At 47.3% G+C, this 19,576-nt stretch overlaps 1 protein-coding gene across 1 annotated transcript; it reads left to right on the top strand.

Moving 5' to 3' along the window:
- The first annotated feature begins 1,373 nt into the window (after positions 1-1,373).
- On the top strand, positions 1,374-15,103 carry NFAM1 (NFAT activating protein with ITAM motif 1). Its single transcript, XM_074144372.1, has 6 exons — positions 1,374-1,428; positions 3,542-3,880; positions 4,896-5,005; positions 7,646-7,756; positions 12,385-12,471; positions 15,044-15,103. The coding sequence occupies exons 1-6, from the start codon at positions 1,374-1,376 to the stop codon at positions 15,101-15,103; spliced, it is 762 nt and encodes a 253-aa protein (XP_074000473.1).
- The last annotated feature ends 4,473 nt before the right edge of the window (positions 15,104-19,576 follow it).

The following is a 19,576-nucleotide window of genomic DNA, read 5'->3' as shown; positions in this document are numbered from 1 at the left end:
AATAGAGTGAGTTTGACTACACACAGTTTACAGGCTTATCTACCTTCTTAGGTCTTTCCCCACACGGCCACCCCACACCAGTCTCCGTAGCCCAGCAGCCTTGAAATTGCAGCAAAGTGCTTTCTCGTGGACAGCGCACATGTCTCACCGGAAGCGTGAAAGGAGGAAGCTGCCTAGAGAGAAGTGAAGACCTCTCAGACACTAGGGGTTTTTTTGAGTCAGACACTGCTCAGCTGTTGCATTGCAGATGTCTTAGCTAAAAACAAGCTTTCGTCGAAATCAAAGACTCTTCGTGAGTATAGGCGTCAGGATCCTCCCACAAAGAAAGGGTTTTCTTCTTCAAAGGGCTCTCCTTAGATTTCCCTACAATAGATTTCTTAAGGCTTGCACTGCATTGCAAAGCTGATTCAGAGTCAGCATCTTGTGGATCTGAAGCGTGAGAGCTGTTAGAGATGAATTTGCTGTCTGATTGTTCTCACTTCTGCCCTTACGCCAAAGTGACCTAATGGAGGAGTTGGCTGCGGAGGGAAGTTCTGTGCAGTCAGGAGGACAGTGGAACCATTCCTCTGTACTGACTGCTGGTGCCAGTACTTGGTTTCCATGTTGAAGGCAAAACAGGTGATCCCCACACTTGAGTGGTCACATAAAGAAGGAGTTTGATGTTGCTGTTCTGCCCTGAACCCACACCCTGTGGCACTGCTCAGTAGCTTCCCCACGAGAACAAAGCACTTCATTAAAATAATTTGAAGCAAGTTGCCTTTGTTCTAAAACCTGGATGGTCCATGCAGTGAGATAATCAGGAATAGCTGATCCAAAACAACTGTGTGAGCAAATCCTTGCAAAATTATGGTAAAAATCCTACCGTGCCACTTTTAAGCTTGTCTGTTGCTCCAGAATCAGTTGAATCAATCCTTTGCTGAATTTGACCACGTTTACCTCAAGTGGCCTCAATCTGCATCAGTCAAAACACACTTTTTCCATATTCCATGGTGGAGCTTTTGTCACTGTGGAAGGTGACAAAGTTTGCTTTAAGTGCAGGTGATATTTTACGGTTGTTGGGAGACAAAGCTCTATATGTTAAAGAACTTACAATTTAGTCTTTGGACACTCTCTGGTAGGTGTAACGCCATTGTAATAGTACAGAAAAAAGAACCTCGGCGCAGGGAGGAGTCAGACTGAAAAGCAGGAAGAGCCTGCATCTGCCAGGAACAGCTTGACAAAAGCAGTGTGTGTCCATCCCACCCGTCCCTTCGCAAACGGGAGGATCAACCAGTGTGTTGCGTGGGCGTGGAAATACCTGACAAACTCCTGTCTGTTATGCCTTTTGGATCATCGTGTCTGGTTGCTTTCTTACAGCCTTTGACCCCCCCATCATGATCTCTAATCTAAAAGTCATCATCCCGTTTCTTTGGTTGCTTCAGTGTGGAGGTAAAAAACCCTTTTTTTTTTTAATTCCTTTTGTTTACTCTCATGTTTGTTCATACTAGAGCATTTTCAGCTGCTAATTTTCAGCTTTTGCTGATTTCCAGAGATCCCCTCTAGGAATTTGCACGCTGCTGCTATTTCTGTCTTTTAAGCATTTCAAAGCTGAGAGAATCATCAAGAAAGAGGGAACATGGGAGAAGGGTTAGATAACCTAAATAAAATGGTTGGGCTTTTTCCCTGGCATGTTTTTCTCAAGCTATTAGCTCCTGGGATACTGTGAGAAGATGGATCTCTCCTCTGTTTGTTTACAGCAGTGCTTAGCCATGCCTTGTATAGAAACTATATTCTTGTGTGTTCTGCTGGGTAGAGATGAGGAGAAGGATGATGAATGATTTTAGAAAATAAGGCCCAGAAGAGACTGCTCAGGTTATCGCTCCCCACAGTACTGCAGGATTTTCTCTTACCTTCTTTCCATAATATTGTATCTAGTGTACGCAGGACTGTGCACTCACAACGAATGAGCATGTCCCTTAGGACTGTGTTGTATCTCAGTTGCTTTTACAGCTAAGAACCTTTTTCTAGTGATGTAACCTAAGCTCTTCCTTACTCTTGGGCTCTTGTCCCTGGCTATGTCATCTGTAGAGGATTTTCCTTGACGGATGTTACTTCCCAACAGTCCTTTCTGGTCAGTGGCCATGCCCTCCCTCTGTTATTCCCCTCTCCCCCCCACCTCAACACTTCCTCAGTGCTCAGCGTTCAGCAGGGCTAAGTCTGGGTTGCCTTTTTTGATGCCAAGTCCTGCTGTGCAGAGGTGATGCTGCTGTTGCAATGCAGCGTTAGTGCATGATGACAGGAAAGCAAGCCTGGCTGTGCTCTGGGACAGCTTTAATGCCTTGTTATGAGCCTGTTCATAGATGCAGAACCCGAGGGAATCCCATCAAAAGCATGAATGGAAAAGCCTGCCCATCCCCTTCTTTCTCTCGCTACCTTTTTTTTCCCTTCTATTTTCATGTCTCTGAAAAAATCCTTCATTTTGTAAGAAGACTTGTGTGTAAGTTTCCAGTTCCCTTTTTTAAAGACAACAGTGGTTTGCACAGGCCTTGTCTTAAGTTGCTTTATATGTGGTGTGATGTCAGCTGCCAAACAAATAGATCCAGAGACTGATGTTAAATCCAGATTTGGCTAGGAGGCCAAAGATATCCTGTACCCCAGGCTCCTTACTAGCCATGGCTCACTCTTAACTTTTTTAATTTCTTATTGAACAAAACAGGGAGTGAACTATGGTGTGGTTCCCCATTTGTGCTTATTCATCCTCTCTTGTAGCTCCTGACATCATTGTCTACTGAATTGTAGTGATAGATCACTTCCAACAGCCCTGTCCGTGTAAGGAGGAAGCTCATGAAGGGCATCCCATCTCTCTGCCTAAGATACTGTCACATATAGATACGCAAGATCTACAGTCTTCTGCAGATAGTTCCCATATCTAGCATCGAGTCTTGTGCTTTGCTGCCCGTTTACAGCAGCAAAAGTTTGGCGTGTTTAAGCTGTGTCTTACTTCTCATGGCCCTGGTGCTGGCCCCTCTGCAGAATATGCAATTTCCTTCCTCGCTTGTGCTTCAGAAATATGCAGTCCCACCAATAACACCTGCTTGCAAACTGCACCTTCACTGGTGCAGAGTCATCATGTGGGCACGTGTAGGTGCTCAAGCAGAGGTTTGTAGCACAGGAGTTTCAGGAGATGTCTAGCTAACGTTTGTCTTGGAAAAGCACTTTCTATTCATCCGTTGTAAATACAGTCTCACACCACTGCAAAATCTGTTCACTTCCAGCTTCATTTCCTGTCTTTTGCGTGCTGGTGTTGTACAGAGGAGCTCACAAGGGAAAAGGGGAAGCCTGCGAATGCAACAGGCTGCCGCAAATCACACAGCAATTACCTAAGAGATGTGGCAGGTCACCCAGGGCACGTGCTCTGAATCACTCAGTTTCTGACAAGGGCCAACACTGCGTGCTTCCTGACATATGGTTATTTTCACTGTGTGATCCTGTCTTTGGGGCAGCAGTCCTCTCCTGGCTTAAAGTGATGTTAGGTGACTGCTAACAATTATTACCCTTACAGGGGGAAAAGTTGATGTACAGCAGAAACCTCCAATCCAGGTTGCGCTGCTCAAGGAAGGAATATCCATCCCCTGTAAAGTCATGTTCCCTTATGTGCGGAAATACACCAAATTTTCAATCTCCTATTACTGGATTAATTCACTGGGTCAGAAAACATCCATCCATCATAGGTCGGAAAATGTAGTCATCCCTTCTGGAAAAGAGAATCAGACTGCTACTATATCTTACGACCACGCAATCACATCACTTCAAAACACCTCTTCTACCGGCACATACTACTGCGACGTCAAATGGGATGACATCCAGATAATGGGAAAGGGAGTGTTTGTCCTTGCTAGAGGTAAGTGAACAACCAGAAAGGAAGGGCAGGTGGTTAAGTGTCAGCTGGATCTAGCTATGAAAAGATGAGCTTTGCTCCTCTTTTCCTCTATCCAAATACGCTGTGAAGTCAGGTGGGAATAATACTTCATGCCCAATACTTAATGCCATCAGAGTTAAATGTATTTTACACAGGTGACCTGTGCTGCTGTTCCCAATGCACAGATGGAGACATGAAGGTGCAATAATTTTTATCTGACCTGCTGCAGCCCCCTGGAAACAGCAGGCTCAAAGTCTAACCAGGGAGCCCGGGTGCTGGGTCAGAGGGTGCTTTTAGCTGTCAGTGTTCAGGAGACAGTACGGTTTGGCCTTTAGCAGTGTGACAGAGGTGGTTGAACACTAGGGTGCTCGCCTTAGTCAGATGTACAGGTTAGGTGCTCACCGTTAGGGGCTCACCATAATCCCTCCCCCTCTTCCATGTAGTACAAGGGGTCAGTTATTCTGTTAATGCACAGACTGGAAAGCAAGGGAGAGCTTCATGCCAAGATAAGAGGAATGTTAGAGAAAAGTGATAAGGACATGCATGCTGCTGACCGGCTGGATTGGTTGGATTTGCATGCTGGATATGAAAAACTTCTTAGAAAGTGTAAATGCAAAGAGCCGTGACAAAATAGCTTTGCTACACTGGTTGGAGGATGCATGTGGTACCCACCCTGCTAGTTTGTGGCCTGTGTGCTTTCCACCATCTGTCTTTCTGCCCCTATCACTGAAGACCACCTTTCTTGGCTCTCATAGTTCTGTCCCCTCCCTCTAATCTACATGAAGTGCAGCTGTTTATATCCTGTCTCTTTTGCATGATTCTTCAGCTGCACCCTGCTCTCTGTTCAGTCAGACTAGGTTTTGAAGGGTGTGTCCATGTGTGCCACCATATTCTGCGCTGCTTCTGTATTTTGGCTCTCTTAAGGCTCTTTCTAGGATTAAAAATGCAGCAGGATTGTAACTTCCACACAGTGAGTCTTTTGCCTTCTTTCTTACAGATACAGGGTACGTGGAGACCTCTTATGGGTGGGAAGTCCTCATTACCCTTACAACTCTTCTTGCTGTATTGAGCATCATTGCAACAGCTCTGCTTCTGTGGAAAAGAAAGGCAAGTTATAACCAAATAAAAAGCAATACCTGACACAACCCATTCTAGGAATTTATTTCACTTGCTTCTAACTTGGCTGAATTGGAAGTCCCCACGCTGAAATTTTCCATGCTGAGTGTCTGCCTCAGGTTTATTTTCTAAGTTCCGTCTTTCTGAGAAAAAAGATTACAGGAAAGACAAAACGACTCATTGATTTGTCCATTAAAGAAATTCTGGTAATCATTTTCACTCCAGCATGCTCTGTTTTAGAGCAAGGATCTGACACGGGGCAAGAAGTCACACTAGCAGTGTGCTGGCCCTGAGAATATTCAAGGAGATGTAGCCTTGTGATGGGTCTTTGGAAAACCACAGTTTGTGCATGCTCAGTCATGGCTCTTGTCAAATTCACAGCTCAGTTGTCTAAAGGAGCCCTGCGAGGCTGCCTTTCCACACGGTTCTGGTCAGGCAAGTAACATCCTTTGCAGTCAAGCAAGTCTTTTGCAGCCCTGGTGGCAGGAAGAGGGCAGAACTTTCCCTCTTTCTAACCCTCTGTGAAGATGTGGGCTACTCCAGTGCAAGGACTCAACCTGATTGCACGGAGGCTGTGCAACTGCGTTCCTGAGCCTTGGCTTGGGCACCATAGAAGAAAACTATCTGCACTGTGGAGGGGTTGGGCACCAGAGCCTTGGGCATGTGTTTGGCAGAGGAAACATTAAGAGATAGAGCAAGAGGGGAAGGTCAGTACAAGGATCCCAAGGAAGCCTGTGTGCAAGTCACAACTAACTGGGAAAAAAGAGAGACAAGGACCTGAGGAGCAACCTGCTTTAGTTGACTCTGCTTTGAGCAGAGGGGGATTGGACTACACAATCTCCAGAGGCACCTTCCAACAGCAATGATTCTGTGAGGCTGCAAGAAGGAGCCTCAGGAGGGAAACTGGGACTGGAATCCAGAGCGAGGAATCACTGGAGCTTGGGGAAGAGTGTGAAAACTGGACTGAGAGAGCTTCTTGGGTGAGCAGACCAGTGACACAGGTTGGGACCAGCTGGGTAAGGGAAGTGGAAGCTGGGATGAGTAGCTGAACGCAAAGGGGAAACCAGGAGTGGGGAAGAAAGGATATAGACAGCTGGCAAAGAAAAGCCAAAAGTAGGGCTGAAAGATCTGGATGAGACAGGGGCCCTGTGGAAACATCTCTGGAGTCATGATACTGGCATCTCTGTTGTTTGGCAAAAACCTACTGCTCCTAGGACTGTCACCCTTAGATGTTCAAAACAGCATCCTCTGCACTCTTCCAGTGATCTCAAGCCTGTCTTTAAAATAAAATAAAAAAAAAAGAAAAGATGTATTTTAGATCGGAATTTGGGGACTGTTGTTTTCTAGGTAGAGTATCCCCCATATTTGCTCTTTCAATCTGCTCTCTGCCACCATGACAGCAGACTCTCTGCATGCATTTTTATGTGGGTACATTTTTATGTACCAGCTGTGCTGCTGGTACAGTCCTACGACTCCAAGGAGCATCAGGCTTCAGCACACAGAGTCAGAGATCATGAGGTTGAAAACAGAATGGCAGCAGTTGGCAGACCTGCTAATCTCGTGAGACTTACCTTGCAGGCAGTCTGATGGAGCGGGAAGGAGGGTAAGTGGCAGAGTGACTAGGCTGGAGACAGGCCCCCATCTCTGCTTGCCGAGACAGCATCTCATGAGGATGAGGAGGCAGGCACTGTCACGCCTTGCCAATTGGCATCTCTAGGTTCTGAGGTGGGACAGCAAGTCTCAGACCTACAGGCTCTCCTTGGGGTCCAAAGAGAACATGCAGTCATTACATTAGCCCTCCTGCAGAGCACAGCCCATATTTCTCACCACAGCTTGCTCAGACCTGCTGGTTTAAAAATGTTTATCTTTAAGAGAAGCTATTTAGCATCCTCCTTAGTTACTAATGGACTGGAAAGCAGTTCATCGTTTTCATGTGATGTGAATATAATCATCCCACTTCTTTCCGAATTAGAACAGAGATACTTAGCAAAGCTTTCTGCCTTTTCTGCCTTCTCTCTTGCTTGCTGAGCAGGGCTAACCCTCATCTGTGCATGAATGGAGCGTGTTCAAGGAGAACTCATCCGATGCAAGAAACGTTTCAGAGGAAGAGACCTTCTTCTTTCAACTCCATGCTGGACTTGCACATTAGTGTATCACTGACTATATGTCATCATTAATGGTCATCTGGTGCTCTTCTCTAGACTCTGCAGATTAGTAAAAGCTTCCTGGCCAAATCCTGATGAAAGTCACTGCATTTTGCCTCTCTGAATTTGCCCTGCATACTTTGAACAGGGTCCTGCTTTACTGCCTGTCCTATGGCATGGTTGTGTGTTGTTAAATACTTACACCCTCCATCCAGCTAAGTTTCAATGGTGAAAGAGATTTCTATGTACGCACAAAGCCCAGTTTTCCTTTCCACTGCTCCTGTGTAAGTTAGCAGACTCCTCCATTTTACCCTGTGGTGAGGAAAGGGACCGGGCCATATTGTGCAGAGAGTGCCAGCGCTCTTTGCTGTGGAAGCACTCAGGGGATGTGCAAGCAGCTAGCTTTGACATGACATTGGTGTTCACTTCATCTTTGGGGAGATGGTGTTTTCTCCAAATGTGTCATTTAGTGTCTTGTCCTCAACAGGTGTCGTGCCCTAGAAGGAACCAGGTAAATATCCTGAAAAAAAAGGTGCAAACGCAGCCCCCTTCAGCCAGCCTGCCACCACCACCACCATCACCACCTACTGTCTATGATGTGAGTACAAGAATGGCCCTCTGTCCACATCACGGTACAACCCTTCCTTTCACTGCCCTGCCATGGTACAGACAACACCAGTATTATGATGTGGAACATAAGCAATAACTGCATACCAGCTTGATACTGGTGACCTTCCTCTTGTGTCCTGCCCTGCTTAGCTCCTCTCAGGACTGTGTGTCTTGTGTGTCTCCATCCTGGTCCCACTTGTGGACTCCCCAGTGCCAAAGCCTTCCACCATGCCCTGCTGGGCAGCGGCCTTCCCTCTGCCAGCAGTGTGGCAGCACAGAGCAGCAAGCGTGGGGCCAGAGAGGGTTCCTGGAGGTAAAGGTAAAAGGGTCTCCAGAAGTCAGGAAGGAAGAGGGAATCTCAGCCCTGCTTTGTACCGTAGGGTGTCTCAAGGACATGTGCCCTCCCCAGCTAGAGAATGACCACTCAGGAAAGGGGCAGAGAGAAGTTCTCCCCACAGCAACCCAGCTGTTTAGAGCTCCTGCTGTGACACCTTTATTAGTGTCAGTGCCATGGACCACTGCAGTCATGAGCAGGCTGACTAGCTCTTAGGGGGCAAAAGGGCAGGAAGAAGAAGAAGGGAGACTCTTTTTTGGAACATTTCCCTTGCATTGCATAGGATCTTCTTTTTCCATTTCCCAAACTGGGGAATGCTGTCTGTTCCCACTCCCTGAGCCCAGCAACAGCAGTGTCATAGGTAATAGGATTGGAGTGGCTCTCCTGAAATGTCAGGCCCAGACCTCAGCTACCTCAAGTAACCATGACCCCTAATCCCATTTACAACCCATCCAGGTCCATTTAAAATGGATTCCTTTTTCTCCTTTTACTCCCATGGGAGACCTGGCTGCTCCACTAAGAAGGAAGGGGTTTTTTTTTTCCCCTGTGATCTGTGGGACAAACGAGGAGGAATAAAATGAAAGTGAGCAGAGAAGGATGTTGCCTGAATATTAGGAAACCTTTCTGACTGTGAGGTCTATAAGGCTAGAAAAGTCTCTCCAAGGAAAACCTGTAAGCTCTGCTGCATTAATCATTTAAACTAAACAAAACGAAGCTCTGGAGAATGCACTACAGAGAGGAACAAAGCTTTGCCGAGGAAGCAGGAGACCTGATAGGGGGCAGATATGAAAAAGAGGATGGGTCTGCTCCCTTCTCATTCTCATTTTGCAGGTGGGGGGTCACTTTTTTGTGACCCTTTAATTTTTGGAGTAGAGGTTTAAAATAAAGCCCTATATATTGTATGTGATATGTTTTTCTTGGCAAAAAGCAATGCTTTGGGTAAAGCAGGTTGCAGGTTATAAACCTTTTCGTTTGTATCAAGTAATTTCTTTTTAATTCGGGCTTATAAAAATCCGAATGGGTAGTTTCCTGCTGAAGTGGATGATTTCTGCAAGGAGACAAAAAAAAAATCAAATCCATTTCTCGCTCAGTCGGCCTCGTCATGCATCCTTAGCTCCATCTTAATTACATGTTTCATCATGTTGTTCTGTTCAGGAGGCCCCACTAAGGCTAATACAGCAAGCCAGCAGAGCCAGCCTTAGGCACAGGCAGTCCCAGGAGCAGGCTGAGCCCCTGTGCTTGCAGGAGCTCTATGAACCTGGCCCAGCCGCCTTCCCCTGAGGCCTGTTCGCCGCACACCAGCTGTGTGGGGCTTTTAGCCAGCCCAGTGTGCAGGGCAGGTGGCCCAGCCCTCTTTGGCAGAGCTGCAAGTGGCCTTGGACCATCTCCTGTGTGCTGGGGGGGTACCAGCCCACCCATTGGAGGTCACTTTACTGTGAAGCAGCTGCTGCGGGGTGACTTGTTCAGGCATGAAGCAGCAGCTCCTGCCGCAGATACCGCATGTGGTGAGAGCAGGGCTGGGAGATGAGGAGGGTGAAACACGGGGCTGCGAGGTGTAACGGAGAAGTTAATGGGGGAGAGAGTGCAAGAGTCCTGGGATGGACACCCTGCATTGGACGGGCCCTCAGGACAGGTGATGGGAGTGGAAAGTCAACAAGCCTTATTTCCTTTGAAAGATGACTCTGGTGCCCTGCTGCTAAATTTTGTTGGGATTCAGCATGGTATAAACCCAGCCCTGCAAACTGCCTTTGAAATTAGGTGTGTTGTGAAAACCCATTGGTGTTGAAGACTTAGCGCTTAATTTGTGGGGAGGGCAGAAATCTGTGGTCAGTGTTGGGGTAAGCTAAGGCAAGGAAGGGGGAAGGACAAGTGAGAAGTAACTCCGAGTGACGAGATAAAGAAGGAGGTCAGAGATTAGGGGACAGGAAAGGAGGCCATCACGTGCCAGATCTGCTATCTGTGGGGGAAAGCAAGAGGTCAGAGTCTGGAAGAGGGTTGGGTCAGGGAACCACAGTGTCCTTGCAAGCCTGGAGCTGCCTCCTGAGCAAGAGCAACAGGAGGCAGCACTGCACATCAAAGTAAGGGCTTGGAACTGGCTGGTGCAGCTCATTAAATGCTCTGTGTTATCCTACACAGCAGCAAGACTCATCCCTGGTGTGGGAACGGTCTTAGCACACCTTCTGCAAAGCCATCCTGCTGAACGTCTCTAGGAGCAAATGTCTTCCCCAGTGGGTCTTCCAGGCGCCACCGTTTACCTCATGGTCCCTGAGGGTGGGTGTACACACTAAAAAGCAGCAGGTAGCAAAAATCCACGGTAATAAGGGATTTATTAAGCTGGGCAACCACTTTGTTCCCACAACACTCTGCTGGGCATTCCTTGACGTCTTTGTCCTCCTGCAGCCCTACCTCACTGGACTGCCCAGACCCAAAACTGTATTTTCCTCTGTCTTCCAGCTTAGCTGCCTAGTTAACAAGCAGCTTGCAAATAACAATCCGAGGGACTCGCTTCATCCACTTTACACTTCAAACAAGCGCAGGCGGGTTCCAGAACACAGGAGCTTTTCCTGGTGTGAGGGAGACAAGGAGGCTGCTTGGGGATGGGAAGGCATCTGCCAGAGGGGAGGAGAGAGGCCTGTGTGCCTCCACTGTGACAGTAGCAGGTGGCCAGTGACCAAGTAAAAGTAATTAATTTGCAAATGGCAGTTGGAGACACCAGCTTTCCAACTGGCCAGCAAAGGACCAGCATTGTCAACAGCCTCCATGAGAAGAGTGCTTGTGGAGGAAGGGAATCTTTCTGGATGTCAAACACCAAAAGGATCCTTCTTGCTTGTGAGTGGCTTCAGATTGGAACAGTGGAAGAGGCTGCCTGTCCTGCCAAGGGGACACAGAGCCAGGCTGCTGGGAGTGCAGCATGTGGGACAAGGTCCTCCCTGTGAGCATCACAAAGAGAATTGAAAATGACGATGGGGAAATGGGATTTTCTGTGTGTGTATGTGCACATGAGAATAGTTGGGAATGCCTGTGTAGGCAAGTGGGTTATTGGGAGTGGGAAGCAGACAGGTGAAATAATTTGATTTTTCCCAGAGGAGGAGTGGGAATACGGGAGCCATGTGGTGCTCCGTTCACTGTGCCCCCCTCCTGTCTGAGTGCCTGTTAGTTCCAATCCCCACTCCCAAATGCTGCTCCTTTCTCATCTGGTCCTGTTCAAACCACTGTCCTGCTGGCCATGATCCCAAAAGATGCTGAGCATTTGCAACTCTGGATGAAATGTTGAGGGTTCAGGTGATTGGCAGCCCCAGAATCATGCCCCCATATTTTGCTTGTCCTCCTTGCTGTGTTACAGGGCACCTCATTCCCTTTGCAGTCTATCCTCTAATACCATCTGCCCCTCTTGCGGCCGGAGCTCCTCCCATCTTCCTGTTGCCAGAGAAACAGCCACCTTGGCAACCTGCTGTCATCCTTGAAACACACATGGAAAAGTCCTCCTGATTGTTATGTTTGATCCTTCAGGCAGATCTGGAACATCACTCAAACTGACACGCATCTCCTGTGACACGATTACCTGGGGGACCAGTGGATGCATACACATGTAGGGCGTGTGTATATTTCTCTGTGTAGCTGTGTGGGACCACGGATATGTTTGAGGGCCTGGGAGTGTATTGATTTTTTTATTATTATTTTTTGCTCACTCTAAGAAGAAAGGAGAGTTCTGGCTTGGAAAAAAACCTCAAACAATAAATAGAAATCATACCCGATGTAGGGTTCCCTGTTTTCAACAGCGCCTGTGCTTCAGGATGTTCAGCCTTGCGCCTCTTCTCACCTTTGTGTGCCCAGAATAACCATGAGCAAGAGCTTGTGGGTGTCAGGCATCTAAACAGTCCTGGGGGATGCAGAGCACTCCCTGTTACCTGTGCTCCCTGTGGTGCACAATATACTTTCATGTGGCAGAGGGGACTTTATTCTGCATTCTGGGACAATTTGAAGCAGAGGGAGGCAGGGGCATTGGCATTCTTCTGCACTGCTTTACACAGGGTAGGTAACATCAAAGTCTGTCTCTGTGAGCCTGAAAAAGGAAGGTGATGCAGCTGCATTGAAGAGATTTCAGGGGAAAAGGATTTTCTGTTTGCCCAAGTTCAGGTCAGGAACTTCAAAATTTTGGAGATGGCAGGGGTTCCTAAAAATTGTTGAGATGGCATGAGATGGGGAACAACACAGTGGGCAATTAGTTGTCTTAAACCTAAGTAATTTATGTGGCCCCTACTCTCTTCTCTCTTCCTGTGCAGTGCCTGGATGTGCAGCAAGTTGATGTCTATTCTAGCCTCGAGAACTACACAAACAAGCCACCACCCAGAAAGAGTCCTGCAGGGAAGGTAAGGGCTGGGGCCCTGTTCTTGGAGAGTTTCCTTATGCACTGGGCACATGGGGAAAGAAAACCCACAGAGTCGCCATGGCCCTAGCAGGCAGTAAGTGTGTCTGCTCTTTCCCCACTTACAGTCCCACCAAAAGGGGAAAACGAGACGTGGCATCCACTCGCCAGCTGGGCTGCACATGTAGCCTATCTTCTCTCTTCCGGCAGAACCCTTGCTCCTGCAGCGCTACCAGTTCTGGCAGTCCTGGTTTCATGCAGATGCTTTGCTATGTATGACGTACCCCGAAAGGAATTGAGGGGTTTGGCATCGCTGCTCCCTCTGTCCCTTCATGACAAACATTCATGGAGAGTTGGCCAGATGCTAGCCCCACTGTTGCCATATACAGATTATTTAGGCAGCTGAGAAGTCCTCCCTGGGAGAGGAATCTGTGCGCAGGGGGCAGACCCTGGGTACAGCTTTGCTCTCATGAGCATTAAGCACCCGAGAGCCATTTCATGGTAGCAGAAGCTAAGATGGTCTGAACAGAGGCTCGGCTGATACAGTCTCTGTCAGTTCTGTGGCTCAGGAAAAGGCACTGTGGGTATGTTTTGGGCTTGGATCTTCTTGCTGGGCTGGGAGTTATGAGTTAGAGACCAGGAACTAAATTCACTTATAGTGAAAGTAGCTGCAACTTGGAATATGCAGGTGCAGATCAGTTGTGAGGCCCACACAATCCTCTACTCTGCCTTTGGCAGGCATCAGCTGTTTCACAGGGACACAACTTGCATGAGACACCCCAGGTAACATTTCCTTCCTGTCCTTAAAACTTCGTTGTTCTTTTCCCCTCCAGAACTCTTATCTGCTTAAAAAATAAATTAATTCTTCTAACATTGGAAAATGTTCTTGAAACACATCTCCTGCATCCTCCCACTGATGTCCCGTTGGAGAGAGTTCCCCAGGTTGACTGACTATTCAGTGTGGAGGATGGCGCCAACTTCACTTGTCACCATCCCTCTGTTTCATGAAGGAGAGTATTTTCCAGTGTCTGAGGCATTTTCATAACTCCTTCCTCTTAGGAAAAGGTGGTCTAAAATCAAGCGGCCTCCTCTGTGTCACAGCTACTTGCCATGTGGGCTGGTCCCAAGCTCACTGGCCTCCTGCCGTTAGTGCTCTGGCACCACAGTGGTTGGTGGCAGCAAAGGCAGTGGCGGGTATCTGATTATTGAGGGGAAGGGTGGGTTGTTTTATGTAGCCTGTCTTATACCCCAGTGCATCATATGCACTGGAAAAGATGGCATCCCTGATTTTGTGTTCTTGCTGCATTTTGAATTAGTTGGATAGGGAAAACACAGGTGCTGATCCCTCTTCCCTGTCCTATTTGTTCTTCTGTATAGCTTTGTCAGCTGCCCCCTTTCATATGATTTAGTCTGGATGATGAGATGCAGTATACGTGGGGCTTTTTTCCCTACTGTGGAGCTGTCTGGGCTGTGTTGAATCCCTTGTGTGTGGCCCACACCACTCAACTGCTACTTTGGGGGGCAGCAGGTCTGTAAAACAGACCAGGAGCAAAGCAACCAAGCAAGAGCAAAGATGCATCTGTGTGCAAGTGGGTCTGGTGCTGGTAGGTCTCAGCCAGGGCAGGGTAAAGGCTAAAGCAGAGATGGGAGAAACAGAGGAGAGGAAAGCAAAGAGAGGGGATAGAATGAGGTCTCACACCAAGAGCAGACACCACCGAGGGTCCTCATTTCTTGTGCTGCTCAGACACTTGTCTTCCAGACAGCTGTATAACAGGGTGTTTTCCCTAAGAGCGAGACTTGTGGGCCAGTGGGTTTGGCCTGTGAGTGGGAGCTGAGATTGGCTGAACGGCAGCTGACTCTGCTGCAGAGGGTCTGGGCCAGGTCTTGCTGCGGGATGCTGTGCATAGAGGGGGAGCTGTAAAGGGAAGTGGGGCAGGGAGCCCCTGGAATGACAGCAGTTGCATGCTGTTGCGCTGGGCTGTCGGCCAGCTTGGGTAGTGAGGGGTTAATCCCACATGCTTTGGAGGTGCCTGCGCTCAGGGCTTTTGTAAAATGTTTCCCTTTGGTGGTGGCAACAGAGAAAATGCTAGTGTAGGTAGGGCTTCTTTCACCCGGTGGCATTTCAGCTACTTGCTGCATAACCTTGCTTACAGCAGGCCTGTGCCACACAGCGCTTAAAATATCAGTCTGTCAGCGCCTTGTCTACACAAGGAACGGTTGTGAGGAATAGACTCAACTGTTGAAGAAACAGGATTGAGGAGGTCAGGGAATTCCTCCTTCACAGAATCCAAAGTGATTTATTTTTTTACCAAGTCCAATTTTCCCTCCCCTCCCTGTCTGACAGCTTTTTGGGGGAAGAGTGACAAGTAAAGGAGGCATCTTTATCCCTTGGGCTGGATTAGTCACGTTCATCTCTGGCGGAGCAGCATTTCTCACTATAGCGGCTTCCGTTTCAGCGGATCACTTATAGCCATTTCTAACAGAACAAACGTCAGTGTCTGCTTATTAAGAATTAATTCATCTTCTTTTGAATAATTTTCCTCCATTTCTTTTTTCTCCTTTTTGTCATTCTGCAGACACCTAAGAAGCAAGCATCTCTAGAAGAATCCTCTGATACATTGTATGAGAATATCTAACAGGGGAAATCTGACCCTATGTGGACCAGACATCTTTCTATACTGCAGAAGTACTCTCTCACATCCCCAGTTCTCTGCAGAGATCCACAGCGACTTCAGGGCACAACCACGAGGGACTTGTGAACCCCTGGCTCCTTCTAAACTGCCCTTCATTAACAGGAGAATGCATCTGTTCACATCCCACCGGGCTCAGTCTGCATTGATGCAGCAAAGTTAGTTTGCAGCAAAGCCGTTTGATGCAAAAGAAAAGCTGCTTTTGTCAAGCACTCGCAGGTACCTTAGAAATGGTGCAGATGGGATCTGTTCAGGTTTCTCCCACCTGGCCTGGCTGAAATACTTAATGTCGATCCTCTGTAAGTGATAGGACAATCCAGAGACCTCCCTGCTTGCTGGCTTGATTTTCTGATTCTGACCTGCCGCAGACCATCTGATCCTGTGCCTACAGCTTTCCTGACATGGCCATCAGGCCTTCATGCATAGTTTAACTGAGATCCAAGCGTCCACCTGCCTGTTTTCCCTTTCTCAGGAACCCCACAGTGAAACACGCTTTCTCATAATCTGCTAATCCCATCAAGTAGTCACAGATGCCTGCTGTGACCATAGTCAGTCGACTCAAATCAGTGCCTCCAAGTAAATGCTTTCCCTTCAGCGATATCAGCAGTATACAGTGAGGACTGGATGCATGGACAGAGATAAAGATGGAGAAAAGGAAAACAGAGGAAACATAATGTCTGGCAACATGTCTCAGTGGCTGTGCCCTTTCCAGAATAAGGAAGAGGAACAAGGAGATTGGAACCTGAGGAAACTCCCTTGCTGGGGCTACACAAGCGGGTCTGGGGCCAAATTCCAGCCCAGAGAAATTCAAGCCGAGCTCCCCAGTTTCCTGTTCTTCTTGGCAGTAGGCTTTGTTATCACTTGGGATTTTAAGCCTGTGTGGGAGCAGGCATGGTACCTCTGCCCCACCAAAACTAATAGGTTTGCCTTTGTTTCAGCTGGCCAGTATTTCCCAAGAAGGGTGTAGGGCTCCTTTACCCCCACCCCGATATGTTATTTGGCCAGGTAGATCAGTTCTGAAACTTAGAACAACTGGAAGGAGGAGGGAGGCCCTAGAGGTGAATTTTCTATCCAAGCATTTCTCTCTCCTATCAGCTGGAACTTGCCTACCATTTGTGCTGATACGTATTCTAGTTCTGATAGGGAAAAGGTTACATTAAATATCCATATAACACGATCAAGCCAGTGGATCAAAAAGCTGAGGCTGTTTTATCTCAGATTAAAAAACAACAACAAAATAACAACCAAACAAAACCAACCCAAAATAAGAATATGCAGCATAACTTGAGAGGAATCATAGAAACCTCTTTAAAGAAGAAGATCAAATTAAAATTGAGCTCCAGGGTCATAGGACCCTCTCTAGTTGAAGATAATGTTGCTATGCATCAGAGATAGAGGCTATGGAAAATGTCTCCAGGGCCTCCAGCCTTCCTATACTATGTTTAAAGAGATAATCCGCTTATTGCTTTGCTCTTTTTATTAGAAGAGATTTCAAACATGCAATTTGGACTTTCTTTAACCACAGGAAAATGCTTTTTCTCTTCCCAGTGTTGAGGAATTCATTTCAGAAAGAGCAATGAATAGACAGCATGCCTTATTAGACCTGTTTTCCATTTTTTAAGTGATTGTGACAATTATAAATATTTTTGAAATCAGCAATTTTAGTGTTTACTAATATGACCAGAAAACATTTGTGTTCACAGAAGAATTTACAGAGGCTTGTACAGGTATAACAATTCCTTTCCTTAACAAATTTGAAGAAATGATGAGATGAATTATAAATATGTCGCAGTATGGCAATAAAATATTCAGCAGAAGCTGGTGGATTAGATGAAAAGTGAAAACTTCCAAAATAATGCTGCTTAGTTTTTCTGTTTTGCTTTTTAAATTTTGTAAATGCTAAAAATACTGGGTGCTACTGGAAATTTCCTGGCAAGGATCTCACTTTGCAGTGAATTGATTTGTCTTGTCTTTCTGTTACCTTTTTAAACAGTGTGTTTCTTACATTTATGCCTGAACAATTCTATATCTTAAGCGGATGAAGCTGTTTAAAATGAAACCTGAGAGGAAGAACGACATTTGGAATAGAAAAGGCTATTCTAGGAACAGTCAGTGCTAAAGTACTGGAAGAATCACACCAGGTTCTGATCAATTAAGTGAAAACCTGAAAACTTCCAAGAAACACTGGCAAGTCTGGTGATTTGGGCTGTGAGCCAAAGCTTGCCAAAGTCAGACACTGTGTTGATTTCAATGGAGTTTGGATTGCTCCTGCAAGGGTATAAGGCTGCTGCACGAGAAAAAGGAAGTTTTGAAGCTACCCGAGGTAGCCGTAAGCCAGCATCACTTCTTTAGCATCATGCGCCATGGGCAGCCACAATGGCATCAGAGTGTGTGAGAAAGGTATAAAGCAGAAGACTGCGAGAGCAGTGATGTTCTTAAATGGCACAGAGTTTTCCAAGAAGGTATGAGGAAATGCCTTCAGGCACAGGTAGGAGAGACTAGGAAATATAATTTATATAATATTGGTATAGCTACTTTGTAGCAGAGATTTGTTCAGGAAAAAGGCAGGGGACAATGAGGAATGGAGGCAGGTCCCTCCTCGGAAGGGCAAGCAAAACTCCTGCCAGCCCCTGTCACCTTCCCAGTTGCACCTACAAAATAGGTACGGTGCTTTGGAAGTCGAGGGCCAGGCATACGAGGATAGGGACAAGGATTTAGACAGTGAACTACCCAGAGTCAGCCAGCCACCCCCACGCCTTCGGACTTCAGCAACAAAAAAAAAGAGGAAGGTAATTGTGATGGGTGACTCTCTTTTGCGGGGAACAGAAGGCCCCATTTGCAGACCGGATCCTTCCCACAGAGAAGTCTGCTGCCTCCCTGGGGCCAGGATTAAGGATATAAAGAAAAATCTCCCTGCCCTGGTCCGCCCCTCGGATTACTATCCATTATTGGTATTTCAAGTAGGCAGGGATCAGGTAGCTAACAGTAGTCCAAGGGCCCTGAAGAAAGACTTTAGGGCCCTTGGACAGCTGGTTAAGGGATCAGGAGCACAAATTGTGTTCTCCTCCATCCCATTACTTGCAGGGATTGATGAGGGTATAAATAGGAAGAGCCAGCAGATTAACTCTTGGCTCCAAGGCTGGTGTCACCGTCAGAACTTTGGTTTCTTTCATCATGGGATGTTCTATAGGACATTAGACCTGGTGGCAACTGGTAGGGCAAGCCTTACCCAAAGGGAAAGAGGAATATTAGGACAAGAATTAGCAGGGCTCATTGAAAGGGCTTTAAACTAGGGTTGAAGGGGGATGGGGATGAAAGCAGGATTACTAAGGAGGAGCCTGGGAGCAGATTACCAGTGCCGATGGGTAAAAGTGCTAGCAAGGTCTTGTGGCCTGTTGCCTCAGCAGAGGTGGAGGATGGTAACCCATGTGGTAATGACATGAGGGACAGTGATAGGCTGGATACCACAGAAGGGTCTGAGCATGGTCAGGGAGGTGTTGGGCCTCACCCCCCCATAAAAATGGCAAGAAAACTAGCCCAGCTAAAGTGCATTTACACAAATGCACGTAGTATGGGCAACAAACAGGAGGAGCTGGAAGCCATTGTATGGCATGAAAGCTATGATGTAGTTGCCATCACGGAAACGTGGTGGGATGAATCGAATGACTGGAGTGCTGCAATGGATGGCTACAAGCTCTTCAGAAGGGACAGGCAAGGAAGGAGAGGAGGAGGAGTGGCCCTGTATGTTAGGGAGGAATATGAATGTGTGGAGATAAATGAGGGTAATAGTAGAGTTGAGTGCCTGTGGGTACGAATCAAGGGGAGGACCAGCAAGGCTGATATTGTGGTGGGAGTCTATTACAGACCACCCAACCAGGATGCAGAGGTTGATGAAATGTTCTATAAGCAGCTAGCAGGTGTCTCAAGATCACTTGCACTTGTCCTGGTGGGTGACTTCAACCTACCAGATATCAGCTGGGCACTCCATACAGCTGAGAGGGAACAGTCTAGGAGATTCCTGGAGTGTGTTGGGGATAACTTCCTGACACAGCTGGTGAGTGAGCCAACTAGGGAAGGAGCGCTACTTGATCTGCTGTTTGCAAACAGAGAGGAACTTGTGGGGGATGTAACAGTTGGAGGCCGTCTGGGGTACAGTGATCATGAAATGATAGAGTTTCTGATTCTCAGGGAAGCAAGAAGGGGAACCAGCAGGACTGCCATCATGGACTTCCGGAGGGCAGACTTTGGTCTTTTCAAAAGTCTGCTTGACAGAGTCCCTTGGGAGGCAGCCCTGAAGGGCAAAGGAGTCCAGGAAGGCTGGACACTTTTCAAGGAAGAAGTCCTAAAAGCACAGGAGCAGGCTGTCCCTGTGCGCAGGAAAGCGAGCTGTCGAGGGAAGAGACCGGCCTGGCTGAACAA

The sequence above is a fragment of the Numenius arquata genome, chromosome 2 (genome assembly GCF_964106895.1).
Source record: "Numenius arquata chromosome 2, bNumArq3.hap1.1, whole genome shotgun sequence".
Classification (NCBI taxonomy): Eukaryota; Metazoa; Chordata; class Aves; order Charadriiformes; family Scolopacidae; genus Numenius; species Numenius arquata.
This window is presented reverse-complemented; position numbering and strand designations above follow the sequence as displayed.

Bases quoted from the DNA above. Each gene is read 5' to 3' on its own strand.
- NFAM1 (XM_074144372.1), top strand. From the start codon at position 1,374: ATGATCTCTAATCTAAAAGTCATCATCCCGTTTCTTTGGTTGCTTCAG. The intron at 3,881-4,895 runs GTAAGTGAACAA...TCTTTCTTACAG, and splicing joins AGTGTTTGTCCTTGCTAGAG to ATACAGGGTACGTGGAGACC. The intron at 5,006-7,645 runs GCAAGTTATAAC...TGTCCTCAACAG, and splicing joins TGCTTCTGTGGAAAAGAAAG to GTGTCGTGCCCTAGAAGGAA.